The sequence below is a fragment of the Delphinus delphis genome, chromosome 13, assembly GCF_949987515.2.
Source record: "Delphinus delphis chromosome 13, mDelDel1.2, whole genome shotgun sequence".
NCBI lineage: Eukaryota > Metazoa > Chordata > Mammalia > Artiodactyla > Delphinidae > Delphinus > Delphinus delphis.
This window is the reverse complement of record NC_082695.1, coordinates 73,378,504-73,403,099: the sequence shown is the minus strand read 5'-3', so window position 1 is coordinate 73,403,099 and position 24,596 is coordinate 73,378,504. Positions and strand designations below refer to the sequence as shown.

Here is a 24,596-nt window from a genome sequence, read left to right as displayed (position 1 = left end):
CATTCTTTTTCTATCTACAAGGGGAAGGTTGATTTCTGACAGCTCCATCAAAAGAGGTTCCTGAATTTCTAATCTGCACCTGGCCCTCCCCATTCCCACCTTGCCTCTGTCTGCCTTCATCTTTAAAGTACAGGTGTTTAAACTTAACCCTTTGGTTTCATGTTGTAAATTCACAACCCAGTTCCCCCATCTTCAGTGCCTGTTGCCCATGGTACAACCATGCTGATGTCTCCTTTGGGGATTGTATTGGGAACCTCATTTGCTCATAGATAAAACAAGAGACACTTCTTCTCAAAAGAGACCAAGGTGGCTTCCATTTCAATGGAAGATTTTAAAGATTGAGGCCAACTCAGCACCAAGTCATTAGCGGTGAAGAAGAGTTAGTTTAGCGGCAAGTACATATTAACCAAAGCACAGGACCCTCGGGCAGGTTAGCGGGTAGAAGATCAACGTCTCGATAGAATTAGACGAGAACCAGACTCTGAAGGGATGGACAAACCCTCCCTGCCTCTGTCGGCAAAGGGACACGGGACCAACAACAGACTGGTTGGATGTCCACTCCTTTGACCTATTTTTGAGCACCTACTATGTGCCTTGCACCACGATGAGTAAGACTAACCCTGTCCTCCCCTCATGGATCTCACTGTCCAGGGAACTTTGCTTCTCCTGTTGAAGAAGCTGTCTCTGAATCTAATCAGGTAACTGTTGCTGCCGGCTGGGTAACTGTGCCCTCCTGGAACTGTACTCTCTCGAGCCGCTTAAGACTGGTTAGGGCCACTGACCCTCCAGCTGGGCGTGTGTGAATGTCCTCTTGGTGACCTTTTGACATCAGAGAGCCGAGAACTCTACCCTCTGATCGTGCTGGTGCTACCATTTTCTCAACACTCTTCCTGTGAAGAAGCCTAGTTGCACCTGCACAGAATGACGACTACCTCACCTTTCTCTTGTCTCAGATCACCTTTCCCCACTCTCCCTCAGTTTTATCCCATAAAAGCCCCTTGCCTTCCAGGAGGCAGATTTGAGATTAGTTCTCCCGTCTCCTTGCTTGGCTGCCTTGCAAAGAAACCCTTTCTCTGCTGCAGACCTTGGTGTTTCAGGGTTGACTTGCTGTGCTTTGAGCCATGAACCCTGGTTTGGTAATAGTTTCTTGCAATATATGCAAACTCATCTGAAAGTATTTTTGAATATGTGATTAGTTTTAAAAATTACTTGCGAATGTTCACTTAGCCATGATGGAATGATAAGGCCGGAGGTACTGTCCCATCTTAAACAACCAAAATAGCAGACAAAATACAGGAAACAATAGTTTTTAGATACTGGACCAGGAGCACAGGATGGTGATCCCTGAGGGAAGGGAGACAAACAAGATAAGCCCTCGGTTCCTGGCGGTCAGGCCACAGCAGAGGGAGGTTCTGGAATCCTAAGTGTCATCTTGACAGTGTGTTACCAAGAATGTTCTTGTTTTTAGGCAATACACACCTAAGTATTTGCTTAGGGGCTAAAGGGTTACTTCCGAACAGCTCAGGAAAAAATGTCATACATATATGTATATAGATATACATACAAACATATACATTTGAGACAAAATGATATGATATGGGAAAATGTTAGTATTTAGAGAATCAGGGTGATGGGAATATGGGAATTCTTTGTATTAGTTTTGCAACTTTTCTCTTGAGTTTGGGAACATCTCAATTTTAAAATTTAAAAAAGCACCTATGTATGAATTATGACATCAAAAACCACATGAGAGAACTTCCCTGGTGTCGCAGTGGTTAAGAATCTGCCTGCCAATGCAGGGGACACAGGTTCGAGCCCTGGTCCGGGAAGATTCCACATGCTGCACAGCAACTAAGCCCATGTGCCACAACTACTGAGCCTGTGCTCTAGACCCACGAGCCACAACTACTGAGCCCATGTGCCACAACTACTGAAGCCCGAGCACTTAGAGCCTCTGCTCCGCAACAAGAGAAGCCACCGCAATGAGAAGCCCACGCGCGCACCACATGGAGTAGCCTCTGCTCGCCACAATTAGAGAAAGCCCGTGTGCAGCAACGAAGACCCAATGCAGCGAAAACTAAATAAATAAATTTACAAAAAAACCCCTATATGAGACCCTTTGCATTTTTAAACTTGATTGCATTTATGAAAAAATGCAAATGCAATGTGTTCAAAAACATTGATGCTCAGAATATTAAACAATATATTTTAAAACTATACTTGTTCTCTGTATAAGAACTGGAAAATACAGGTAAGCAAAGACAAATAATCCCACCAATTAGAAACACTGCTAATCAAATTGTTTTTGTGTGTAAAGTACTTTATGTAACATTAACGGCTGGGGACGTTCAATTTCCATACTTTTTGAAAAGTGAATTTGGAGTGAAAAAAATTCAATTGCAACTTACTTTAGAAGCCAATATGCACTGCCAATACTATGAAAAGTGCATTGTAGGAAGTACCTTAATAACAGATACTACACCCCGTGTAGGGACTGGTACGATTTTGACAATGCCAGATGGAGAATGATGATCCTTTTAAAAAGGCTGGCACTTTACGGGAATTTCTGGAGTATTGCCAACCCTGTAAAGTGTTCTAAACCCTATGATATTATATGATCATCCCTATTTTACAGATAAAGAAATAGAAAAAGCATACACAAGATAAATAACACACTAAGTCACACCACTTGGATGGACTCAGACTTCAGTAAAGCCAAACTTTGTGTCTGCTGAAATGTTTTTAATGCTGTCAAACAGAAAAAAAAAAAAAAACGTTTATACAAACATTACTTCTGGGTGTATTTTTCTTTACTAACAGCTTATCAATATGAGAAATATGTCATATAATTCAAGGGCAAGTATTGAAAACTTATTGTGGTTAGGCCTGGATAAAATTCACAATGTTAAGCTAGAAAAACAGGTTGAAATACATGAAAGTAATGTGTAAATCCTGAGTTTTTGGCAACAGTTGGTAGTTGAAAGCAACAGCATACAAATACCAGGGGAACGTTTAAACAACAGGAAACAACTTAAAATTTATTGGGCCTTAAAAAAAAAAAATCAGATCTCATCCTGACACTGAACTGGTGCAGATCTATGTGTCAATATATCAGTTATCTGAGCTATGGATACATAATGGAATTTCTTGAGTTTGACGAGTTGAAAAAAATTGTGATTACTGAGACCACTTCATTGTTGCTTCACGTGCAAGTTAGATTTGGAGATCAAGGAAAAACAAAAGGTCTAAATGCCCCTTTTCAGTATTCTTTAAAGACTTTCTTTCCTAAGGCTATACCTCTATTTACCTGTTCACCTCTGGAAGAACAACACTTTAATGTTTTACATTCAAATGATCCCATGTATTGAGGTTTGATTTTTCTTTTATTAGAAAACATGTAACTTATAATTTTTAAAGTTACTTTCCAGAAAATACCTTCTCCAGAATCAAGTATTAGCTTTGGATTTAGTGAGCCTTTACTATCCTAATCTCTTCCTCACTTTGTCATTGGTATGGATAGGTTACCTTTCCTAAATTCCCCTGATGTATATAAAAAAAAAATCCTATGCTAATATTACAAAGCAATTGGTGTGAGAGATTCAAGTAAAATAAAAGCATGGCTGATGGAAAAGATGAAAAAACTGCACCATTCTTATTTTTTTAATGTTTTAAAATTATAAATACATGCTTGGTTTAAAAATTCAAATGTACAGAAAAATATAAAGTGAAAGGCAAAAAGTCCCTTTACCCTACCTAACTTCTAGCCCCATTCTCTACAGCTGCGCAGTTGAATATGGAAGCCCCTAGCTATATGTAGCTATTTAAATTAAAACCAAAATTAAAAAAAAGTTCCTCACACCAGCTATATTGCAACTCCTCAATGACCACATGGGACTAGAAGTTATCATATTGGAGAGTGAAGATATACAAGATTTCCATCATCACAGAAAGTCCACTGGTTACTGCTCCACAGAAACCATAATTAAGCACTAGCATATAAAAGGCTCATTATTAGGAGTTACGAGTTCTTTATATATTCCAGATACAAACCCCTTATCAGATGTGATTTTCAAAAATTTTCTCACTCTGTGGGTTGTCTTTTTACTTTCTTGATGGTGTCCTTTAAAGCACAAAAGTTCATTTTGATTAAGTCCAATTTATTTTTTTCCCCTTGTTTGTACTTTTGGTGCTGTATCTAAGAAGCTGTTGGTTAGCCCAAGGTCACAAAGATTTACTTCTCTGTTTTCCTGTAAGAGTTTTATAGTTTTAGCTCTTATTTAGGTGTATGATCCATTTTGAGTTAAAATTTGTGTATGGTATAAGGAAGGGATAGCCTTCCTTGTACCGTAAGTGGCTATCCAGGGATAGCCACTGGATAGCATGTGGCTATCCAGTTGTCCTTGGATCATTTGTTGAAAAGACTACTCTTCCTCATTGAATGGTATTGGCACCCTTACCAAATATCAATTGATCATAAAATGTATGGGTTTATTTCTGGACTGTTATATTTTATATTCCTTTGTAATGTCTGTCCTGTTTTGATTACTATAGCTTTGTAATAAGTTTTAAAATTGGTTAAGTGTGAATCTTCCCACTTTGTTCTCTTTCAAGATTGTTTTGGGTATTGTGGGTTTCTTGCATTTCCATGTGAATTTTATCAGCTTATCAATTTCTGCCAAAAAGCCAGCTGGAATTTTGATGGGAATTGCATTGAATCTGTAGACCAATTTGGGGAGCACTGCCATCTAAACAGTGTTAAGTCTTCCAATCCACCAACAAAGATGTCTTTCCATTTATTTACATCTTCTTTCTTTCAATAATGTTCTGTAGTTTTGTTTTATTCATCTAATGCTATTATAAACAGGAGTAAAAAAAAAATCTCAATTTTAGAATGTCCATGCTAGTATAGAAATAAAACTGATTTTTGTATGGTGATCTTTGTATCTATCCTGCAACCTGTTGAACTCATTAGTTTTGAAATTAATTCCTTATAATTTTCTATATACAACAAGATCATGTCATCTCTGAATACATATAGTCTTACTTCTTTTCCAATATGGTTGCCCTTTCTTTTTCTTGCCTAATTGCCCTGGCTAGTGCCTCAAGTACAGTGTTGAATAGAAGTGGTGAGAATGAAAATCCTTGTCTTATTTCTGATCTTGGGGGAAAGCAGTCAGTATTCAGTCTGTCACCATTAAGTATGATGTTTAAGTAGGTGTGTATTTTTGGTAGATGCCCTTTATCATCCTGAGGACGTTCCCCTTTTATTTCTAGCTTCTTGAGTATTTTTATTATGAAAGGGTGCTGAATTTTATCAAAGCTTTTTCTGTATACATTAAGACAAGACAGTGTGGTAATTTTGATCTTTAGGAACATGATCCTCATTCATGATTCTGTGTTTGTAAATTTGCCAATTTACTTATTTAAAATTTGTTTATAACCCTAACGTCAATACTGGCAGCACTTTTATGACCATTCATGGACATGTGCAGACAGGTGAAAAAAACTGAGTTCCTTGAGGTGCATGGTCTCAGCTGAGGTCAAACAAGGCAATGCTTTGCCTTCTTGTTTCAGCTCTCCTGCAGAGATGACCAGAGGATGGAGAAGGCATGGGGAAAGGCAGTATAGTGCAAGAAGCTCTGGCTCTGGGGCCAGTTGGATGTGTCTGAATCCCAAGTCTGGCCCATTAGTTGGGTGGCCTCAGGCAAGTCACTTAATACTTCTGAACCTCATTTTGTCTCTTATAAAATAAATAGACTCTACCAGGATAAGTTGTTTTTAGGATTTAAGGTTACAGTCTATTTGAGATACGTATACGTGTAAAACACACACATTTCCCCTAGGAGCAATGGCTCTGTATTCGCTAATTCAGTATTCATAGTGACATTATAGAATATAACTATTGTGAATAACAAGATAATTTACACATTATGTTTGATTTTGGATGTTAAACCAACCTTGCATTCCTGGGATAAATTTCACTTGGTCATGGTGTATGACCCTTTTTATATTTTGCTAGTATTTTGTTGATGATTTTTTGTGTCTATAGTCATAATAGATATTGCTCTGTAGTTTTCTTGCAATGTCTTTGGTTTTGTATTAGGGTAATACTGGCCTCAAAAAATTGAGTTGGGAAGTGTTCTCCTATTTTTGGAAAAAGTTTGCAAAGGATTGGTGCTACTTCTTTAAAAAATGTCTGGTAGAATACAGCAGTGAAGACATCTAGGCCTGGGATTTTCTTTGTGGGATGTTTTAAAATTACTAATTCAACCTTTTTATTGCCAGCTGCTTTTTAAACTTGCTTTTAGGTAGAACCAAAGGTGACTCTCTCCTAAGGCCAATAAAATGAGAAAATACACCTTATTAAGGAAGACATGTCCAATATTTGTAAGATTCAGGTAAACAGCTACCAAGGTCATCCAGCAGCAAAATTATTCTGCTGTCTAGGGCTTTAACATAGACAAACATCTTGTCACTTCTCATGTGCTTTCATGACCTTAAGAAATTTCAGCCTGTTATACATAAGATTTACATACAAACCTCTTAACTGGCATTTGCAGCGAAGTCCTATAATCACAAACTAAAGTCCATACATTTCTAGATTATATACAGATATCCATATTTATATATCTTTAAATCTATCTACCAAAATACTACCTGTCTCAGAACCTGTCAGGAAGGCAGTGTGTAGTGGAATAAACACTGGAATAGAAGCCTGGAGGTCTCAGCTCTAACTTAAACAAGATGCCTCAATCTGTTTCTCCCACTGATAAAGTTAGGTTAAGCCTGATGACCACCAAGGTACATTTTCTGGCTCTAAAAATACAACAACTTATTCTACAGTAATGCCATTCCCACTGTTCTTACTTCAGAGTGGTCAAAATGAAAACACTTTCGTTATATACACATAAACATATACACATCCGTACTTCATACTTACAGAACAAATCAACCAATTCACAGAATCTTAAAAGAGGAAGTCCGTAGTTAATATAATTCCAGCATCTCAAAGTCCTGAGTTTGCCATGAAACAGCTGTTACTAATTTTTTCTTTCCACATGTATATATATTTGCTTTTCCCCAATATCTCACTTTATGTTAAGTACTGTTGGATGAGACATCTATTAATTATGATAACTTTCAAAAATAAAAAGGTCACTTTTCAGAAATTCTGAGCCCATCAGAGAAACCGAATGGTATTTCATCAGTTGTCTCTACTGGCACATTGCTTCTGCCAAACTGACATGAATAATGGTGGGTATGATGACTTGAAATAAATGCATCTGCAGTCCGGCTGCAACGACAACTATCTGACGGCATCGCATTACTTGAGTTACTAAGATGTGAATGGTAAACACCACAGAATGAGTCTTGAGATGAACGATAATGGCCAGCTCCCACGGACACAGCTGTTGAGCTCTGGTAAGGGCTGTTACACATAACACAAGTTTGGAAGCAAGTCTTCCGTCCGGAGCCTCGGTGAATGTCTAGTTTAGCAATGAGAGGTTTTCCGACATTCACTTCCTGCTTTTCCTCTACAGTATCTTCCAATCCTGAGTACTGATACGATAAACACACTGTGAAGACTAGGTGCTCCTGAAAAGGAAAAGGAAAGGTTTGTTATCTTTATCAACCCTGAAAGTATATCCATCTTAGACTCTCATTCACACAACATACAGACAAAACCAAACAACAACAAAAACCCAGTCTCACTCCTGTTTCCCAGGTTCCAGACCCTCAAGGTATCCTTTACACCTTCCCTATACTAAGAAAGGTCGGCTAGAATTAGCTTCCTTTTCCCTCATTCAATACTTTGAATTAGTATAGTCAAAATCATAGAGATCTGGTATTGTATTCCTGATGAACAGGGAAAAGGTATTTTCCAAGCAGTGGGGCTTGGGAAACGATCTTTCCCTATTACTGGAGATGGGGAATAATCTTTTAATGAAACAATAACTGGCTTTACATCTAGGTCAAAATTTTGTTTAGCTGTTTTAAAATACTACAGAATAATCACAACCATAGGTGGAGAAGTATAATTGAATCAGATAATGGACAGAAGTTCAAAGATACAAGGAGAGTGGAAGTAGATTAGCCACGGACGGGGCAACGGCAGGTTTATGACTGTCCTCGTCAACAGTGCTCACTTCATTCCCCAGGTTTTGGCTATAAATAAAAACTCAGTTTGGCAAGAATTTGGTTCTGTTAGAAAGCTCAACCCTATAGACCATGTACCATGTAGTTTCTGATTTAAGGTCAATGAGAGATGAAAAGAGATCAAAATAAATTCCAATTCTAATTTGTTACGTTTTGTAGAAAGTCAGAAATAGGAAATGCTTAACTGAAAATGCTAAGATATTTACAAGTAGACTATGCTTTTTGTCTCTAACTTTTTAACACCGTGGAGGGCAATTACTTGCATTCTCACACACAAATCCTCAGGCCATTATCAGGGACAGGATACAACATGCAAAAGGCCACTGAGACTTGCTGCACAGCCAGCCGTTCGCTCTACTTCAACTTAATACGCAAAGCAGCAGCACATCTATGGACCAATCCAAGGTTCACAGGCAAAAATGCATTTTCACTTTCATAAAGTTTTCCCTTAGTAGTTATAGACAGGAAAAGTAATAACCTTTAATTTTTGCAGTGAGCTGAGTCTAGTATAGAGGCAATGCTTGGGGAGATCCTTTGATACTAAATAGCTCCCAGTTTCTTCGGGCGTCCCTTTATTTGCATCTTTTGGATCAATATCTAGGTCCTGTGAAAATCAGCAAATGTTATTAATGAAATCAATGGAAGTCACAACATCATCTGACCATAAAACATCTTAACAGGTACTGCTCTCTGATGAACTGTGGTCAGAGTAGGTAATCCCTTACCTAGGGCTAGAGATACAATGAAAATAACATTCTAGAGTAAATTCTAAATTCCTCACCGATACACTTAAGAAGTTAGCTCTGAAAGGACAGTTACTTTCAAACTATTCCTACAAACACTTCTAAGTGTCCTGAAGTTTCCTTTTAAGTTCGAGCCCCACTAGTGTTAGATTCCTGGATTCTCTCCTTCCACATTCATCACTTTTGGGAAGGTGCAGAGGGATTTATGTGATTTGTATGTTTAAGAGGAATAAGTAGACATGCCAAAGGCAGCTTTTCCCTTTTTTCTTTTAGAGGCAACAGCTGTCGAGAGCAGGGGATCTACTCTGTGACTCTATAGAGAGCAGCCCTCAGGCTCCGCCTGGCCAGTGCCCGGGGGCCAACCCGGGTCCAGAGCTGCCGGGACTGGTGCACAGACCCGTCTAATTCTGGGGGTCACACTGAGCAAATGTCCTCCATGAAGGAGAAGCAAAGGAGATGTTTTGGATTGTTTGCCTTACTCCGTGCTTACGCCTCAATTTACTACAACTATGTAGGAACGAGGGATATAGTTTAGTGGCTTCCTTAGGCCAATACGAAATAAATGTTTTGTTTTGGAACTAGGTTTCTATTCTTCCAATATACTACTATAGCTTGACAAATACGACTTACACTGTTGTAGTAACTTTTTTGGAAACGTCCTTGGAAACGTTTTTAAAAGGAAGTTATTCTGGACATATGTATAGCACATTTTATTCCTTCATATTTGATATCCTATTTAGGGTAAGGGAAATTAAATCCTTCTTTTCTGGGTGAACTTCAGACATTCCTAAACTTAACATATTTAAGGTATTTTGGCAATTAGTTTTTAAATATTAACGACTATCATAACTGAAATGCAAATATTTTTGTAAGTGTAATATATATATATATTGCCTTTACATTTATCAACTTCTAAATTTTCAAAAACTTAGTTGTTAGTAAGTAAGGATATATCATGATATTTTAAATAGAAGAAAAAGACTTACAAGTGGAAAATCGGTAACATAGGCATCGCACATTAATATATCAGGTGGTTTGTGGACTATGCTTGTATAGATTATCATGACGTTGGAAAACTCAGCTGCAAATCCTAATTGGATCTGAACACCACATTGAAATTTAAGACACATACTTTCTGGAAGTTCTGAAAAAACAATTTATAAATATTTAAAGAATGCTTCGTAAGTTTTCTGATGTTAAGTGGCAAACTAATATTCTTTATGAGGCAAAATACAATTAGAGCTATTTCTGCTGCTTAAAAATGTTATATAAGTAACATTGTTTAAAGACACACACACACACACACACATAAAAAAAGGGTGCAATATTCTACTGGTCAAGCAAGTATCTTTTGTTTTCTATTTTCTTACAGCTCTTGTCCCTCTGCATACATAGTTTTTATAGTGGTAATCAAAAGTATACATACAATTGTAGACATATTTCCACTGTTTCCTTACTCCTCATGAAAATAGTTTTATTTAATGTGCTTCAATGTGTTAATTTACCAAAAATATATCTTAGAGAACAGACTGTTATGAAAAATAAGACATTATATAGGAGTTCAACAAATACAATTAATTTTCAGTTATCACTTAATAATGTATCCACAGCATAGATATTTGGGATTCATAGAAGATTCAACCAACTATTATTTCAGCCAATAATTTAAACTTACTTTTTCACTAAATCACATAGAATTACCAGAGGTGATTAAGTTGCAGATGATTTCTGCCTCACCTTCTTTCTCTTGCTCACCCACCCATGGATTCAAATGTCCAGGAGACAATGCTCAGTTATGCTCAGTAATATTTATAAGCATTCAGTATTTGCTGACCATCATGTTTGTGTCTTTACATGTGATTTCATTCAATATCAACAACCCTATCAAGTAAGCACTACTTCTTGTCCCCATTTTACAGAAAACATGTTTATCAAGTAGGGGACTGTCTGATTTTTGAAATGGCACATTTCAACATCTCACAATATAGGAGAATCTAAGGGATTGTATATTAGACAAATTGAAAATAGTTTTAAAGACAGAATTTAAGAATGATCATTTTAATTTTACCAAATGTGAAAATAATGGGTTAATTTAATATTTCCAACATCAAATAAATCAGTGTAATATCTATAACTGAAACCTTTGCTTAGTCTTGGGTTTACTCACTAGGCTAAAATATTTTCCTTACAAAATTCGGAGGAAAGCTGTATGTTCAGAAGGAAAAACACTTTACGATTTTATATAAACATATTATAGAAACAGCTCATAGAAAGTAGACTTTACTGTACCATGTGCCTTGGCCCACTGGAGATTCCGCACCAGAGATTCTGCAGAATGTGCTGTTCCCTGTATTGGGTCCGTAAGTGCTCTCTTTTCAGATAAGCTACTTCGAATCTCTAGAGCCTGTTTGCCTTTGGTAAGGTGACATTTACCCATATCTAAAAGATAAAAGTGAATATAGGTTTTAAGACCACATCCTTTCATTTAGACCAAGAACTCTTCTACAAATCACACTATATCCTCAATATCACTTATTCACTCAACAGATATTTACCAAGCACCTACTATGTGCCAGGCATGGTTCCAGGTGCTAGGGATATAGCAGTGAGCAAAAAGGTAAAAATACTGGGCCAGCTCACTTCTAAAGGCCCCTTTCTAGCTTTTATCTTCTATAATTCTCTTAATGAATCCCCAATATTTTAAGCCTTGAAATTCACAAAGGGCTGAAAGTGTATTTCTTTACTGTATGGGCAGTCATAATTTTATGTCTATACTCTGTTGAGAAATCCATTCTCAACATGATAAACAAATACATTCTCATAATAAATGATGACACAGCTATGAGCAAGTTAAAATATCATGCTGTCTTTACCTAAGATTTGTTTTTAAAAAAGGAAATAATGTGTTAAAACTACCAATATGTTAAAGCACCATCACTGTCCTCCCCCAACTCAAAGTAACCAAAGTACTCTGTATATTCTTATGCATATTTTAATTTTCACTCATGTAGATACTGGTAAATAGTATGTGCGAACATTTTAGACTTTGTGCTTAACAAAAATGTTACACACATATTTTTGTAATACTATTTTCATTCAACATGATTTAGAGACTTATGAATAGTAACAAATCTCAATTTAAATTTATAAAACCAGATATTCTTTTGTATGAATACATTACAATAAATTTATCCCATTTCTGTGTATATTAATAAAAATAAATTAATATCTGTCTTGGGAAAGTAGTTACTTATCTGGGAAAAAGAGACATAAAACTCTAAGACTTTATCCCTTTTGCTCACAAAGAGATTCCAAATGTTTTTCTTTCACCAATAGTAAGGTCAGAGAGAGAGAGACAGAGTGTGATTTTATATATATGATTATTATAAACACACACACACACACACACACAGAATGGGAGGAATATATCAAACAATTGAGAACTAAGTTATATCAACATATTGGGGGTTGGGGGGGAGCCTAAGGGTCATGAGCATATATAAAATTATATTGTTGTAGAAGAGAAGATATAGAAATCAATGTTTTAAAAGATGAAAAAGGAAGAATGAGCCAAATAAAAAATTAAATGGTTAAAACAGATATGAAAAGCCTACGGTAAATGTAGTTGAACTAAATTCTCTAGTTGAAGGAAAAAGGTTATCACGTTGGATTTAAATTCATTGATTCTAAATGTGAAAATATTAGAAGCATTCCGTTTAAAATCAGAAATGAGGCAAGAATGTCTACCACTACTACTTTTATTCAAGAATGTCTCAGAGGTCCTAGCTAGTGCGACATCAAGAACATATCAGAATTCCTCTAAATCAGTAAGAAAAGCAAAAACACCACAATAGAAAAATGGACCAAGGACACGAGCAGATTTTCATAAGACATACGTATTGCCATTAAAAACATGTTCAATATCACTAATAATCAGGGAAACCCAAATCAAAACCACAATGAGATAGTATTTAACACATCTGATTGGCAAAAATAAAAAAATCTGACATATGAAGTGATGAAGAGAGTGCAGATTTACACGACCTCTTGTACATTACGGGGAAGAGGGTAAGTGTAGATTGGTGCAACCACTTTGCAAAACGGTTTGGCATTATTTCTTAAAATTGAATACTGACACACCCCACGATCCAGTAATTCCAAATACTAGATTTATACCCCAAAGAAACTCTTGCATACATACTCCAGGAGACATATAAGAGATTGTTACAGTGGTACTGTTCACGATAGCAAAAACTGGGATGTAACTCAAATGCTCAACAGGAGGGCAGCTGAAAAAACTAGTATGTTTGCACAGTAGAATATTATAATACAGTCAAAATGAATGAACCACAGTCATGCAACAATATGCATTACTCTTAGCAATATAACATTAATTGAAAAACTTCAAGTCCCAAATACACAGCATAATTAATATCTTTTGATAAAGTTAAAAACAACTAAAATTAAAATATACATACTTCTTGCAGACATAATATAAACTCAATTAAAACTATGTAAGAAGCAAATCAAGGGAATGATAAACAAGATTTAGAATGATGGTTACCATGTAAGGGGGGGCAAGGAAAGAGAGAGAGGGAACATATAATTGGATGTAGATTACTGTCAAGGTCTGAGATTCATGTTAAACAACTAATTCCACAATAAAAACTGTCAGAAGTACGTTCTAAGGGACTTACATCATTAAAAATGAAATACTAATTAAATAATTTTTTCTAGCAGGTCTTGGAGTTTTATATAGTAAGATGGTTTTTGGGTCCCTTAAATGCCATACTGCTAAAACTAGATAGGAAAGAATTTATTTTGTAATTTCAAGCAACTGAACAATAATGCTGTCTGGAGTACAAAAATCAAAATCCGGGGTCACAGATTAACAGCTGGAGCCTTGTAATAGCAGTCAGCTTATTTCATATTTTGTTTCACGGGTACACAACTGAAACTGGAAAGGTAGTTTTTCTGCCTTGACCATTTGGTCTATGATCTTTGAATACTTACATTTTTTCTGAATATTTTTAAGTTATCCAGAAGATCCAAAGTTCAAATATATAATAAAATAAAAATATAATCCAGAAGTTCAAATATAAACTCACAGCACATACTGGGATGCCACTCATTGCCATAACAACAAAGTATATATCATATGTGGGTGAACTGGTGCTTTTTACTAAGTGTTAAGATAGTTAATATATCTTAAAGACTAAAATTAGAATCAAGCATTTTAGAGTCTCTGAAGCACCTTCACAGATCTCACTTTGAAAATAACTGACATACTCCAAAGGCTTTAATTTTTTTTTTTTTTAAGCGCCAGAACTTTGTCTTCAAATGAGAACTTAAATAGAAGCCCACACAATATGTAAAACACATAAAAGCAGAACTTCTTTGGTTGAAGAAGGAGGGCCAAAGCTCTGACTGTCTACATTAAAGGGGAAAGTAGTTAAGTGATCCAGCTAAGGGATCTACACCGACAAAAACATGAAAATAAACGAATGTGACTAACAGCAGGTTGTGAAACACTCAGATACCATACACTCAAGCTGCCATCTTAGGAACATCCATGAAACTCCATTTGCTAGTGAGCCAGTTTGTAAAAGAACTGCCTTCTCTTTGATAGGACTTGTAAAATGGCATTTCAAAAACCACATGTCAATCTACAGCTGTAACGTGATTATTCAACACCTGACACGAGCACAGCATTATGCCAGGCAGGGAAGGAAGGAATAGAAGGGAATGGAAGACAAGGTGTTAGACCTCTAGGATCCTGTCCTTAAAGCAGAATTTTAAAACTACTAAGTTCATCAAGAAAAAAGAAAAAGAACCCAGCTTTTCCCCATAGGGTCTCAGCATTTCTGTAAAGTTTATCTGTCTGATCCTGAAAGAGGATGCTCATTAGACAGTTTTTTTTTTTTTTTTTGCAAATAAGCAGACCGGGCAGCATCAGGCACTAAGCATAGAAACAAGGTGAAGAGCTCTGAGGATCAAACTTCATTTATTTCACAACCATGTCTGGGGTCAGACTTGTACTTCAAGTAATACTGCACAGATGCATGTAGCTAAGCCAACAGGGAAGGAAGGAGGGAAACCTGAGTGTTGTGAACATTATATAAAAAAAATTGTCTTATAAATACGAATTCCAAATCTGCACAGGAATAGGAACAATAGGAATAAAATAATGACCCAACAGAGAACCCTGAGTAGCTTTCTCTTTAGTTTTTATTTTACCTTCTGCCACTTCATCCAGTAACACAGTTATTTTCTTTTCTTCTAATAATCTATCTTTTAAAAATTTCATGAAGATTCCATTTGCCAACCCAGAATGCTGTATTTCAAAGGCTTCTGCTCCTTGACACCTGAAAAAAGACATTTTTAAAAAAGCAAACACTTGCTGCATGAGGCTTCTGCAAAAACTGATGAGCCTCATGTACTCCCCTGCCTCTCTCATGGCATCCCAAATAAAGAGTTAATCTTTAAGCAAGAACTAAATGCTTTGCTGCTTAGTAAAAAGAAGATGCCAAGCTACGAAGTGCTGAAGTCAATTATTTAAAAATTTCTATCAAGAATATCGAGGCAGGGCTTCCCTGGTGGCGCAGTGGTTGAGAGTCCACCTGCCGATGCAGGGGACGTGGGTTCGTGCCCTGGTCCGGGAAGATCCCACATGCCGCGGAGCGGCTGGGCCCGTGAGCCATAGCGGCTGAGCCTGCGCGTCCGGAGCCTGTGCTCCGCAACGGGAGAGGCCACAACAGTGAGAGGCCCGCGTACCGCAAAAAAAAAAAAAAATATCGAGGCAAAATTTATGCCTAGATGGCTACGGATATTTCTAGGCTTCTAATCTACAATCAAAAAGAAGTCATCGAAGAATGAAGGAATCCTCAACATAAACATAAAAGTTTCTTACGTGGCATATCCAAACACAATATTGGCAGTGACTTTTAGTGCGTCCAAGATTGGGATGGTATCATCGTAGTCATTTCTATTTAAAAGGTAAGAGAGGAGAAGGACAGATATAAATATGAAAAGTTAAAACAGCATTCTTAAAAGAACATCAATAACAAACATGATACTATCCTATTACACATAACTTAAAATTATAGGTTCAAATTCCTTTATCTTATTAGCTACATATTTACCAAAAGTAATCCAGGGCTCCTAAACTATTGAGACAGCAGAGACTCACACCTTTTTTCTTGTTAGCTTTAAAACTGGAGTTACGTTTGAATTCGGCCATTGGATTCTGATTGGTAAAAGCTGAGCAAGCAAAACACTAACTCTGAGTAGAATCATCATTGGCTCCACTCCTTAGTATCACAATGGCAGACAAATGGGATCCAAATCTTCAAACGTCTGCTTCAGCTAAACTTTCTCTGTCTGCAATACCATGACTAACTAGAGGCCCTCACTCCGTGCATGGTGTCTCTGCTAATTCCTGGAGGAACAGCTGCAGGGATTGTTAGAAACGTTCTAAAGGCAGGCTGAAGAGCTGTATGTTTTCTTTCTTTTTTTTTTTAATTTATATTGTTTACTTTTGGCTGCGTTGGGTCTTCGTTGCTGCACTCAGGCTTTCTCTAGTTGGTGGCGAGCGGGAGCGACTCTTTGTTGTGGTGTGCAGGCTTCTCATTTCGGTGGCTTCTCTTGTTGCGGAGCATGGGCTCTAGGCACGCGAGCTTCAGTAGTTACGGCACACAGGCTCAGCAGTTGTGGCTCGCGGGCTCTAGAGCACAGGCTCAGTCGTTGGGGCGCACGGGCTTAGGTGCTCCGTGGCATGTGGGATCTTCCCGGACCAGGGCTGGAGACCGTATCCCCTGCACTGGCAGGTGGATTCTTAACCACTGCGCCACCAGGGAAGCCCCTGTATCTTTTCTATTATGAGAAAATACCCATGCCCTTTTGTTCTTCACTTTTGTCCTAGAGCAGACAGGAAAAAGTAAAACACACACAGAAAATATATTTTCCTCTAGTTTTCTTCTTCATCACTTTCAGTCTATAAGCTAAAATTCACAAACTTAAGTGATTCCTACCATGCAGAGGTTTGCCTTCAGATTTAACTTCTCAAGGTTGATATTTAACTGACCAACAAGTTTCAGTATATAAAGAATGGACAGTTTACCTTTTCCTGCACATGTCCAACAGGAACACATTGAGTCCGGTTTCTTTCTCTTGCATCAATTTCAGTATATTTTGTACACACAGGCAATTTTCAGACCTATATGGATTTGGAGCATCGACAGGGACCATAAAGCTGTTCCCGAAGTTTTCATAACCATGTCCTGCATAATATAACAGTCCTGAAAAGCAGGAAAAAAGAGAAATCGCACTCTGAACATGTAGCACTCTTTAAGAAAAAAAGACGTTAATGCATGCTTATTTAAGAGATGTGCAACTATAAACACAACTCAGTGTTAACTGAATTTGTATTACATTATTTTGACAACCATCTTCATTTAAGTACTGAATTTTCAACCAACATCAAGATGCTATCCAGAAGTGTATTTTAATTCATAAAGGTAATACATTTGTAACCAATGGTATCATATGGAATGCAGTTTTATCTCATGATGTTAAAATACAAAAAAAGGCTAAGGACTTCTTTGCTGACTCATCTGTCTCCTCTGTGAAAGCAGAAACTTCTTCAGGGCAGGGTAGTCTTACATTTATCTGCGCATTCCTGGCACACAGCAGGAGTATAGTATTTAATGGATGAAGGAATAAACACAACTCAGACGAATAGCCACTGCAGTGTCAAGTATTCGAACCCATGTCCCCTGCATTGGCAGGTGGATTCTCAACCACTGCACCACCAGGGAGGCCCCTCTAACTCTTTGTAGTTACAGCCCTAACCCCTAGCAAGAATGTGGCTTTAAACGGCCAAGAAAACTTGCTTCCTTTGGCCCTAGAGGGCAGGATCCAGGTTGCCTACTTTTCTTGAACTCCTATTTAAATGAGAAAAATGGGTATTTCATATGTATCGCTTTGGGTAAAAAATGACAGAAGGGGCACACCCATATATTCAGCGTGGGTTTATTCTACCTCAAGTGAGCCCTGAATATTATCACGTAGGCAGTGAGGACAATGAAACAGAAACGAAGACAGAGTTCCTGGCCCTGAGGGTCTTGTAATTCATTCAGGCTCGCTCACGTTATTACTTAAAGAAGAGTCGGCATCTAATTAAATACCATATATCATGTGACGAGGGCAACCCTGTATGAAATGAATAAAGGGCAGAGAGGAATATCAGTGTAAGGTGAAGCAATAACGGACGGTCTTGAGAGAAAGGGTACGATCTGGAAAGGCAGCGAGAAAGCAAGGTGCGCTACAGGCAGGATGCACAGAAACAAAGCTTGGGCCTGGAATGACAGCTAATGGAAAGGAGACTAGCCTGGCAAGGAATTAAATGATCACTGGAAATGAAAGTAAGCGTGCACAGATAGCATTTTGAAAATCACGACAAAGGGAGTGGGTTTAATACGCTAAGCCATGAAGATCAAGTGAAAAGACGACCCACAGAACGGGAGAAAATACTTATCTGTCTATAAGGACATATATATTTGTAAGGATGAATCCTGTATCTGTAAGGACACTTTGTATGCAGAATATATAAAGAACTTCAATTCAACAATAAAAAGACAATCCAATTTTAAAACGGGCAAAGGATTTGAATAAACATTTCTCCAAAGACAATATACAAATGGCAAATAAGCACATGAAAAGATGCCCAACATCATTAACCATGCAAAACAAAACAATGGGATACCATTTCACACTTATCAGCATGGCTATAATCAAAAAGGCAGTAACAAATGCTGACAAGGATGTAGAGAAATTGGAAAGCTTGTTTATTTCCGGCAGAAATATACAATAGCACAGGCACTTTGGAGTTAAGCAGTTCGTCAAAAAACGAAACTCAGAATTATATGACCCAGCAATTCCACTCCAAGGGAAGTATCCAAGAGAACTGAAAACAAGTGTCCACAGAAGAATATGCACACGAATGTTCATAGCAGTGCTATTCGTAATATCCCAAAACTGCCTAAATGCCAATCTGCTGATGAATGGATAAATAAAATGTTCTATATGCACACAGTGGATGACTCATTAGCCGTAAAAGTAACGCTACCACAGATGAACCTTAACTACACTGTGCTAAGTGAAAGAAGCCAGACACAAAAGGACGCACATGGAGTGATTCCATTTATATGAAATGTCCTCAACAGACAAATCCAGAGACAGAAAGTGATTTGTTGTTGCCAGGAGTTTGGGGTATGGAGGACTGAGGTGTGACCGCTAATGGATATGGGTTTTTTGGGGGGCGTGATGAAAATGTTCTGGAATTAGGTGACTGCACAACTTTGTGCATACACTAAAAACCACTTGTATACTTTAAAAGAATTGTATACTTTATTTATTTATTTAGTTTTTGGTACGCGGGCCTCTCACTGTTGTGGCCTCTCCCCTTGCGGAGCACAGGCTCCGGACGCGCAGGCTCAGCGGCCATGGTTCACGGGCCCAGCCGCTCCGCGACATGTGGGATCTTCCCGGACCGGGGCACGAACCCGTGTCCCCTGCATCGGCAGGCGGACTCTCAACCACAGCGCCACCAGGGAAGCCCAAGAATTGTATACTTTAAAAGAGTAAAATTTATACTCTGTCAAGTATTCAAAATCTGACTCTGCTCTCTCTTTCCTGCTTCCAGAGCAAGACATGCTTATCTGTAACCTCCATGACCCTGCTCAGGTCACGATCTCCTTTCCATCTACCCAAGTCTTCACCAAGGCTCCAGGCTTATCTCAGGTTCAGAACCCGTGGCAACTTATCACCTGGTCTCTAGTTTTCTAACACACTTCAGCCTCACCCTGCTGGGAAATCCTACAGCAGCACTCTTGACACTTAAAGTCATATACAGTATTTGCTTTATTGACATTTTACGATTCTACGTAGATATAGTTTCTCTGATAAAAGTGATCGTAATAAAAACAGGAACTTTATGTTTGCGTAGCATTTTCATGGTTTTCAAAGCACCTTCATATACATGATCTGATTTTAACCCATATAACAATCTTTAAATGACCTATTTAATAAGTGAGGAAATCAAATTTTAAAAGATTAAACAATTTGTTTAAAATCATGTAGCTGATAGGTGTTTGGATTCCATTTACAGTCTTCTCCCCCTCCCGTTATATTAAGGGACTTATAATTTTCTTTCCTTTTTTTTGGTCGGGCCACGCGGCATGTGGGATCTCAGTTCTCCCACCAGGGATCAAACACACGCCCCCCCAGTGGAAGCTTGGAGTCTTAACCACTGGACCACCAGGGAAGTCCTGTAATTTTCTTGGAGTATAGATCATGTTCTTTATTTTCTGTATCTCCCTCAACACCTAGAATACTCCTTATCTGGGCTAGGGACATAACAGGAACTCAGTAATTACTTCTTTTTTTTTTTTTTTTTGCGGTACGTGGGCCTCTCACTGTTGTGGCCTCTCCCGTTGCGGAGCACAGGCTCCGGACGCGCAGGCTCAGCGGTCATGGCTCACGGGCCCAGCCTCTTCGCGGCATGTGGGATCCTCCCGGACCGGGGCACGAACCCGTGTCCCCTGCATCGGCAGGCGGACTCTCAACCACTGCGCCACCGGGGAAGCCCCAGTAATTACTTCTTGACTGTATTAAATTAACAATGCAAACTGGTCAGGGCAGAGGTAGATCTGGAGACCTTTCTAGAAAGGGTCTGACTTTCAGTAGAAATGGTACCATTTCTACAACTGATATCATTAAGAGACAGCCAACCAGAAAGCATGGGTATTGCTCCCATTGTATCACTTAACACATTCTGGCTCAAGCAAGACTTGGCTTGGGAGAAGCAGCAACTTCAAGGGAAGGTTCAGCCTCCATCATCCAGGAAAAGCTAAGTGTGTGGTCCAGTGTTTCAGTGCTGAATGCTCAGCTCTGCAATCACGGATATTAAGGCACTGACAACAAAATACCTTTTCTCCACTGCAGAATAATTCATGAAAAGTGTAACAAGAATTTTGTATCAAAGTCTACCTACAAATTATACTGCAGGAGATTAAGCATTTTTATGTTAAATAACTAGACCAAATGACTGTATTTTAAAAATTCCATCTGTAGTACTACTTGTACGTTTAATTAACTACCCTCATTACTCAAGGATAGAAGGACAAAACAGATCTCTTTTAAAATGTCAAAGAATTCAATGTGGTTAAAAATACAATCTTATAAATTAGATCTTTGGGGAATTTTATTTCTTGGGAATATGATTTCTAAGAATATAGTCTGTCACAGATATTTATTTTTGCCTACAGAGAAAATAATTGTTTAAATGGAAGATTTTTCCCACTTGAGTTGAGCTGCAGTGCACCTGGCACAGGGCTCTGATTAGAACATGCACCACCATGACCACCACCGCTGCCGCCACCGACCTACATAGCTCTTACTACACGCCAGGCACTGTTGGAAGAAAGCCCTTTACTTTTATTATCTCATAATGCTCACAACACATATCTCACAATAAGGTAGGCAATGTTACCATCCCCCTCTTACAGATGTACAAGCTGAGACACCGGGAGGTTTAATAGCTTACCCACAGTCACATGACTAATAAGTGATAGACTCGGAAGTGGGATGCCAGCCAGAGTAACTGCTGCGCTATGTTATACTGTCTCTTTATAATCTACTGCTGGCTTTCTAGTTAACTTTACTCTCAGAAAATATAAAATGTTGGTGTGCTGGTTTTCATCACTTCACCACACTATCACTTTAAAAACCCCTTCTTGTTTTTCAAATGAAATCTTAGACTGAACCGTAACACATAATACCAGATGAAAGCTGGGTTTCTCTGTTGAGGCCTGAAGTGGAATGTTGTCCAAATCCCCCATCTATCGGTGAAGGAAAATCTGAATTCAGAAAATCATGACAACAATAGCTACAGTACTTTGAGCGCTTTTAGTGTGCCAGACACAGGGATGATTATTTTATCTTACTTATTCTGGAACAACTTCATTAATTTAGTCTATCCATTTTATAAGTCCTTTTTGGCTTAGAAAAGTGAAATAACTTGGTCATAGTCACACAGCTAGGAAGCAGAAAAGCCAGAGCGCTGAGCCTGGGGTTGGTTACTCTCAGGTTTGTTGCTTAACCACTGAGCTACACTGACGTGAATGATTCCTCTAGAGTGAATGAGGCTTTGGCCTTATTCTGACCAGACTCCTTTAATCTTTTTTTCTTTTTCTTTTCAGGTTTGACATGAGCGTTGTATTTTATTTATTTTTTAAAACATCTTTATTGGAGTGTAATTGCTTTACAATGGTGTGTTAGTTTCTGCTGTATAACAAAGTGGATCAGTTATACATATACATATATCCCCATATCTCTTCCTTCTTGCGTCTCCCTCCCTCCCACCTTCCCTATCCCGCCCCTCTAGGTGGTCACAAAGCACCGAGCTGATCTCTCTGTGCTATGCGGCTGCTTCCCACTAGCTATCTATTTTACATTTGGTAGTGTATATATGTCCATGCCACTGTCTCACTTCGTCCCAGCTTACCCTTACCCCTCCCCGTATCCTCAAGTCCATTCTCTAGTAGGTCTGCGTCTTTATTCGCGTCCTGCCCCTAGGTTCTTCATGACCCTTTTTTTTTTTTTAGATTCCCTACATATGTGTTAGCATACGGTATTTGTTTTTCTCTCTCTGACTTACTTCACTCTGTATGACAGACTCTAGGGGACTCCTTTAGTCTTGTTTTCTATCAAAGCATATCTAAGCTGCAGCAAGTGACGAATGTAAAAAGGTGTTAGGTAGGGTGGATATCAAGCCAAATATGTAGTTATTCTCCATCCTAGTTTATGTATACAACTGAAATCTTTATCCTTATTTATCTTCAAGGACATGTAGTATTTAAGTCAGTTATTCCTGTTCTTAGATTGTGTTTTTAATGTTTATGTATGTTTAAAAATTGAGTTACTTATTTTCTGTTAATTTTTATTTCTCTCACAAACCCAAGGGCACTATAGTACAAAAGGGCATAAACTTGAATGCCTGTGTTTCCCACGTCTAATGGGAAATTCCTATGACTCTGCCTTGGCCTCCCCTACCCGCGAAGTGCTCCTGGCCCCCCGGGGCTGTCAGCTGGACACAGGGCACAGTCCAGGGGAAACGCCTATGCCCTCAGGCCTCTACCACACTTACATTGAAAGTAGATGTGTCTGATGTTTGGGATATTCACAATACTTCAAAATATAATGCAGCCACCCTGTTAAGACATGAATCAGTAGTATGTAAACATCTTTTCCAGCTTTCTTAAGCTGCCATTTCGCTTTAATATACCTATTTATTCCATATTCCAAGTTGAGGTTTTCATACTGGGGCAAAGCTTCAGCATAAGCTGAACTCTTCTTGCCAGAACTTTAAATATTTCTGGTTCTCAAGCTTGCAGGGGCAATTAAAAGTTTTGATTTAAAAAGCCAAACCAAGGACTTAAAGCCAAGGTGATAATGTTAATAAGAAATGAGAACAAATAATCAAGTACATAATTCTTCATAAAATTCCCTCACTCTTAAAATACTTCACCAATTCCAAAACCTAAATCGGTAAATATTTTTTCCTTCTACCTCCTTACTTTTGGGGAAGTTTTAGAAGCCTTTTCCTGTTTAAGCCATCTATGCACTTAAAAATGGAGATAAATTATGTAATGTAAAAATAATCAACCAACCACCTAATTAGAGACTAAAAATATAAACCAACTACCACAAAGGCACATTAGTATCGTATATTCTACCATATTTTCATAAGACAAATGAACGGATTCACCCAGATTCATCACTTTATATACTCATAAACAAGATTATGTTATTAAAACGTCAGCATAATAGTTGAAATCCCAAATCTGAGAGATTTAATTTGTTGATTCACTTGCCTAACAACTGTAATCCTTATTACTTAAGAAGAAACTCATTTAAAACTTATTTAGTACGATTTTAAGACTGTCCCTCATCCCACATACAGTAATGTGTTAAATCTTGGAAAAAATCTTTTCTTCCATTAAAAATTCTACTCTGAGAACCTTCAGCAATTGTACCAAGCTTGCCTCATCATATGACTCTAATTAGAAGTAAAAAGGCTAAATTTAGAAATTATTGAAGTAAAATAATTGGAAAGGTATAGAAGCCAGATAGACGCTTTGTTTATCGGTGGCATCCTGACAACAGGCCTGGAGATGTCACCTTCCCAGCAGTTGAATGTTATTACACAACATCGTGGTGAGCACAACTCTGAGAAACATGGCTCACAGCACAACATTTGGCCGTTCCATGCTTGTGGTTATGCCCACTAAAAGAAAGAAATTACCGAAGAAACTGCTTACTACTGACAGCATGTTCTCTCTTTAAAGAATCACTGACATATATGTAGTGTTCTTAACATATTTAAAAGAATGAGAAAAACCATTACAAATTTACTGTTAGAATTTTTGTGGAGGTCCATCTTTAACTGCATCTGCATAAAACTTTAGTTTACTGATAGTTTTCATATGTCTCACTCACCAACATTTTCTTGTTAAATTCTATTGTCCACTAAAAGACCTGAAAATACTATGCAATATTTAGAAAAAGGAAACAAACTTGAAATGTTCATTCGGTTACAGCATTTTGTACGCTACACACACACACACACACAGTAAT

General features: G+C 38.0%; 1 protein-coding gene across 2 annotated transcripts in view; it reads right to left on the bottom strand.

Annotated features, from left to right (window-relative positions):
- Window positions 1-2,193: 2,193 nt before the first annotated feature.
- MALT1 (MALT1 paracaspase) overlaps window positions 2,194-24,596 on the bottom strand; it is a 59,720-nt gene continuing 37,317 nt past the window's right edge. For both annotated transcript variants that reach the window (XM_060029137.1, XM_060029138.1), the window contains 7 exons: window positions 17,020-17,197; window positions 15,811-15,885; window positions 15,138-15,265; window positions 11,190-11,339; window positions 9,887-10,044; window positions 8,636-8,761; window positions 2,194-7,596 (listed from right to left, as the gene is read on the bottom strand). In XM_060029137.1, the coding sequence (XP_059885120.1) occupies window positions 7,156-7,596; window positions 8,636-8,761; window positions 9,887-10,044; window positions 11,190-11,339; window positions 15,138-15,265; window positions 15,811-15,885; window positions 17,020-17,197 (1,256 nt within the window). In that variant the 3' untranslated portion in view covers window positions 2,194-7,155. The remainder of the gene's footprint in view (window positions 7,597-8,635; window positions 8,762-9,886; window positions 10,045-11,189; window positions 11,340-15,137; window positions 15,266-15,810; window positions 15,886-17,019; window positions 17,198-24,596) is intronic.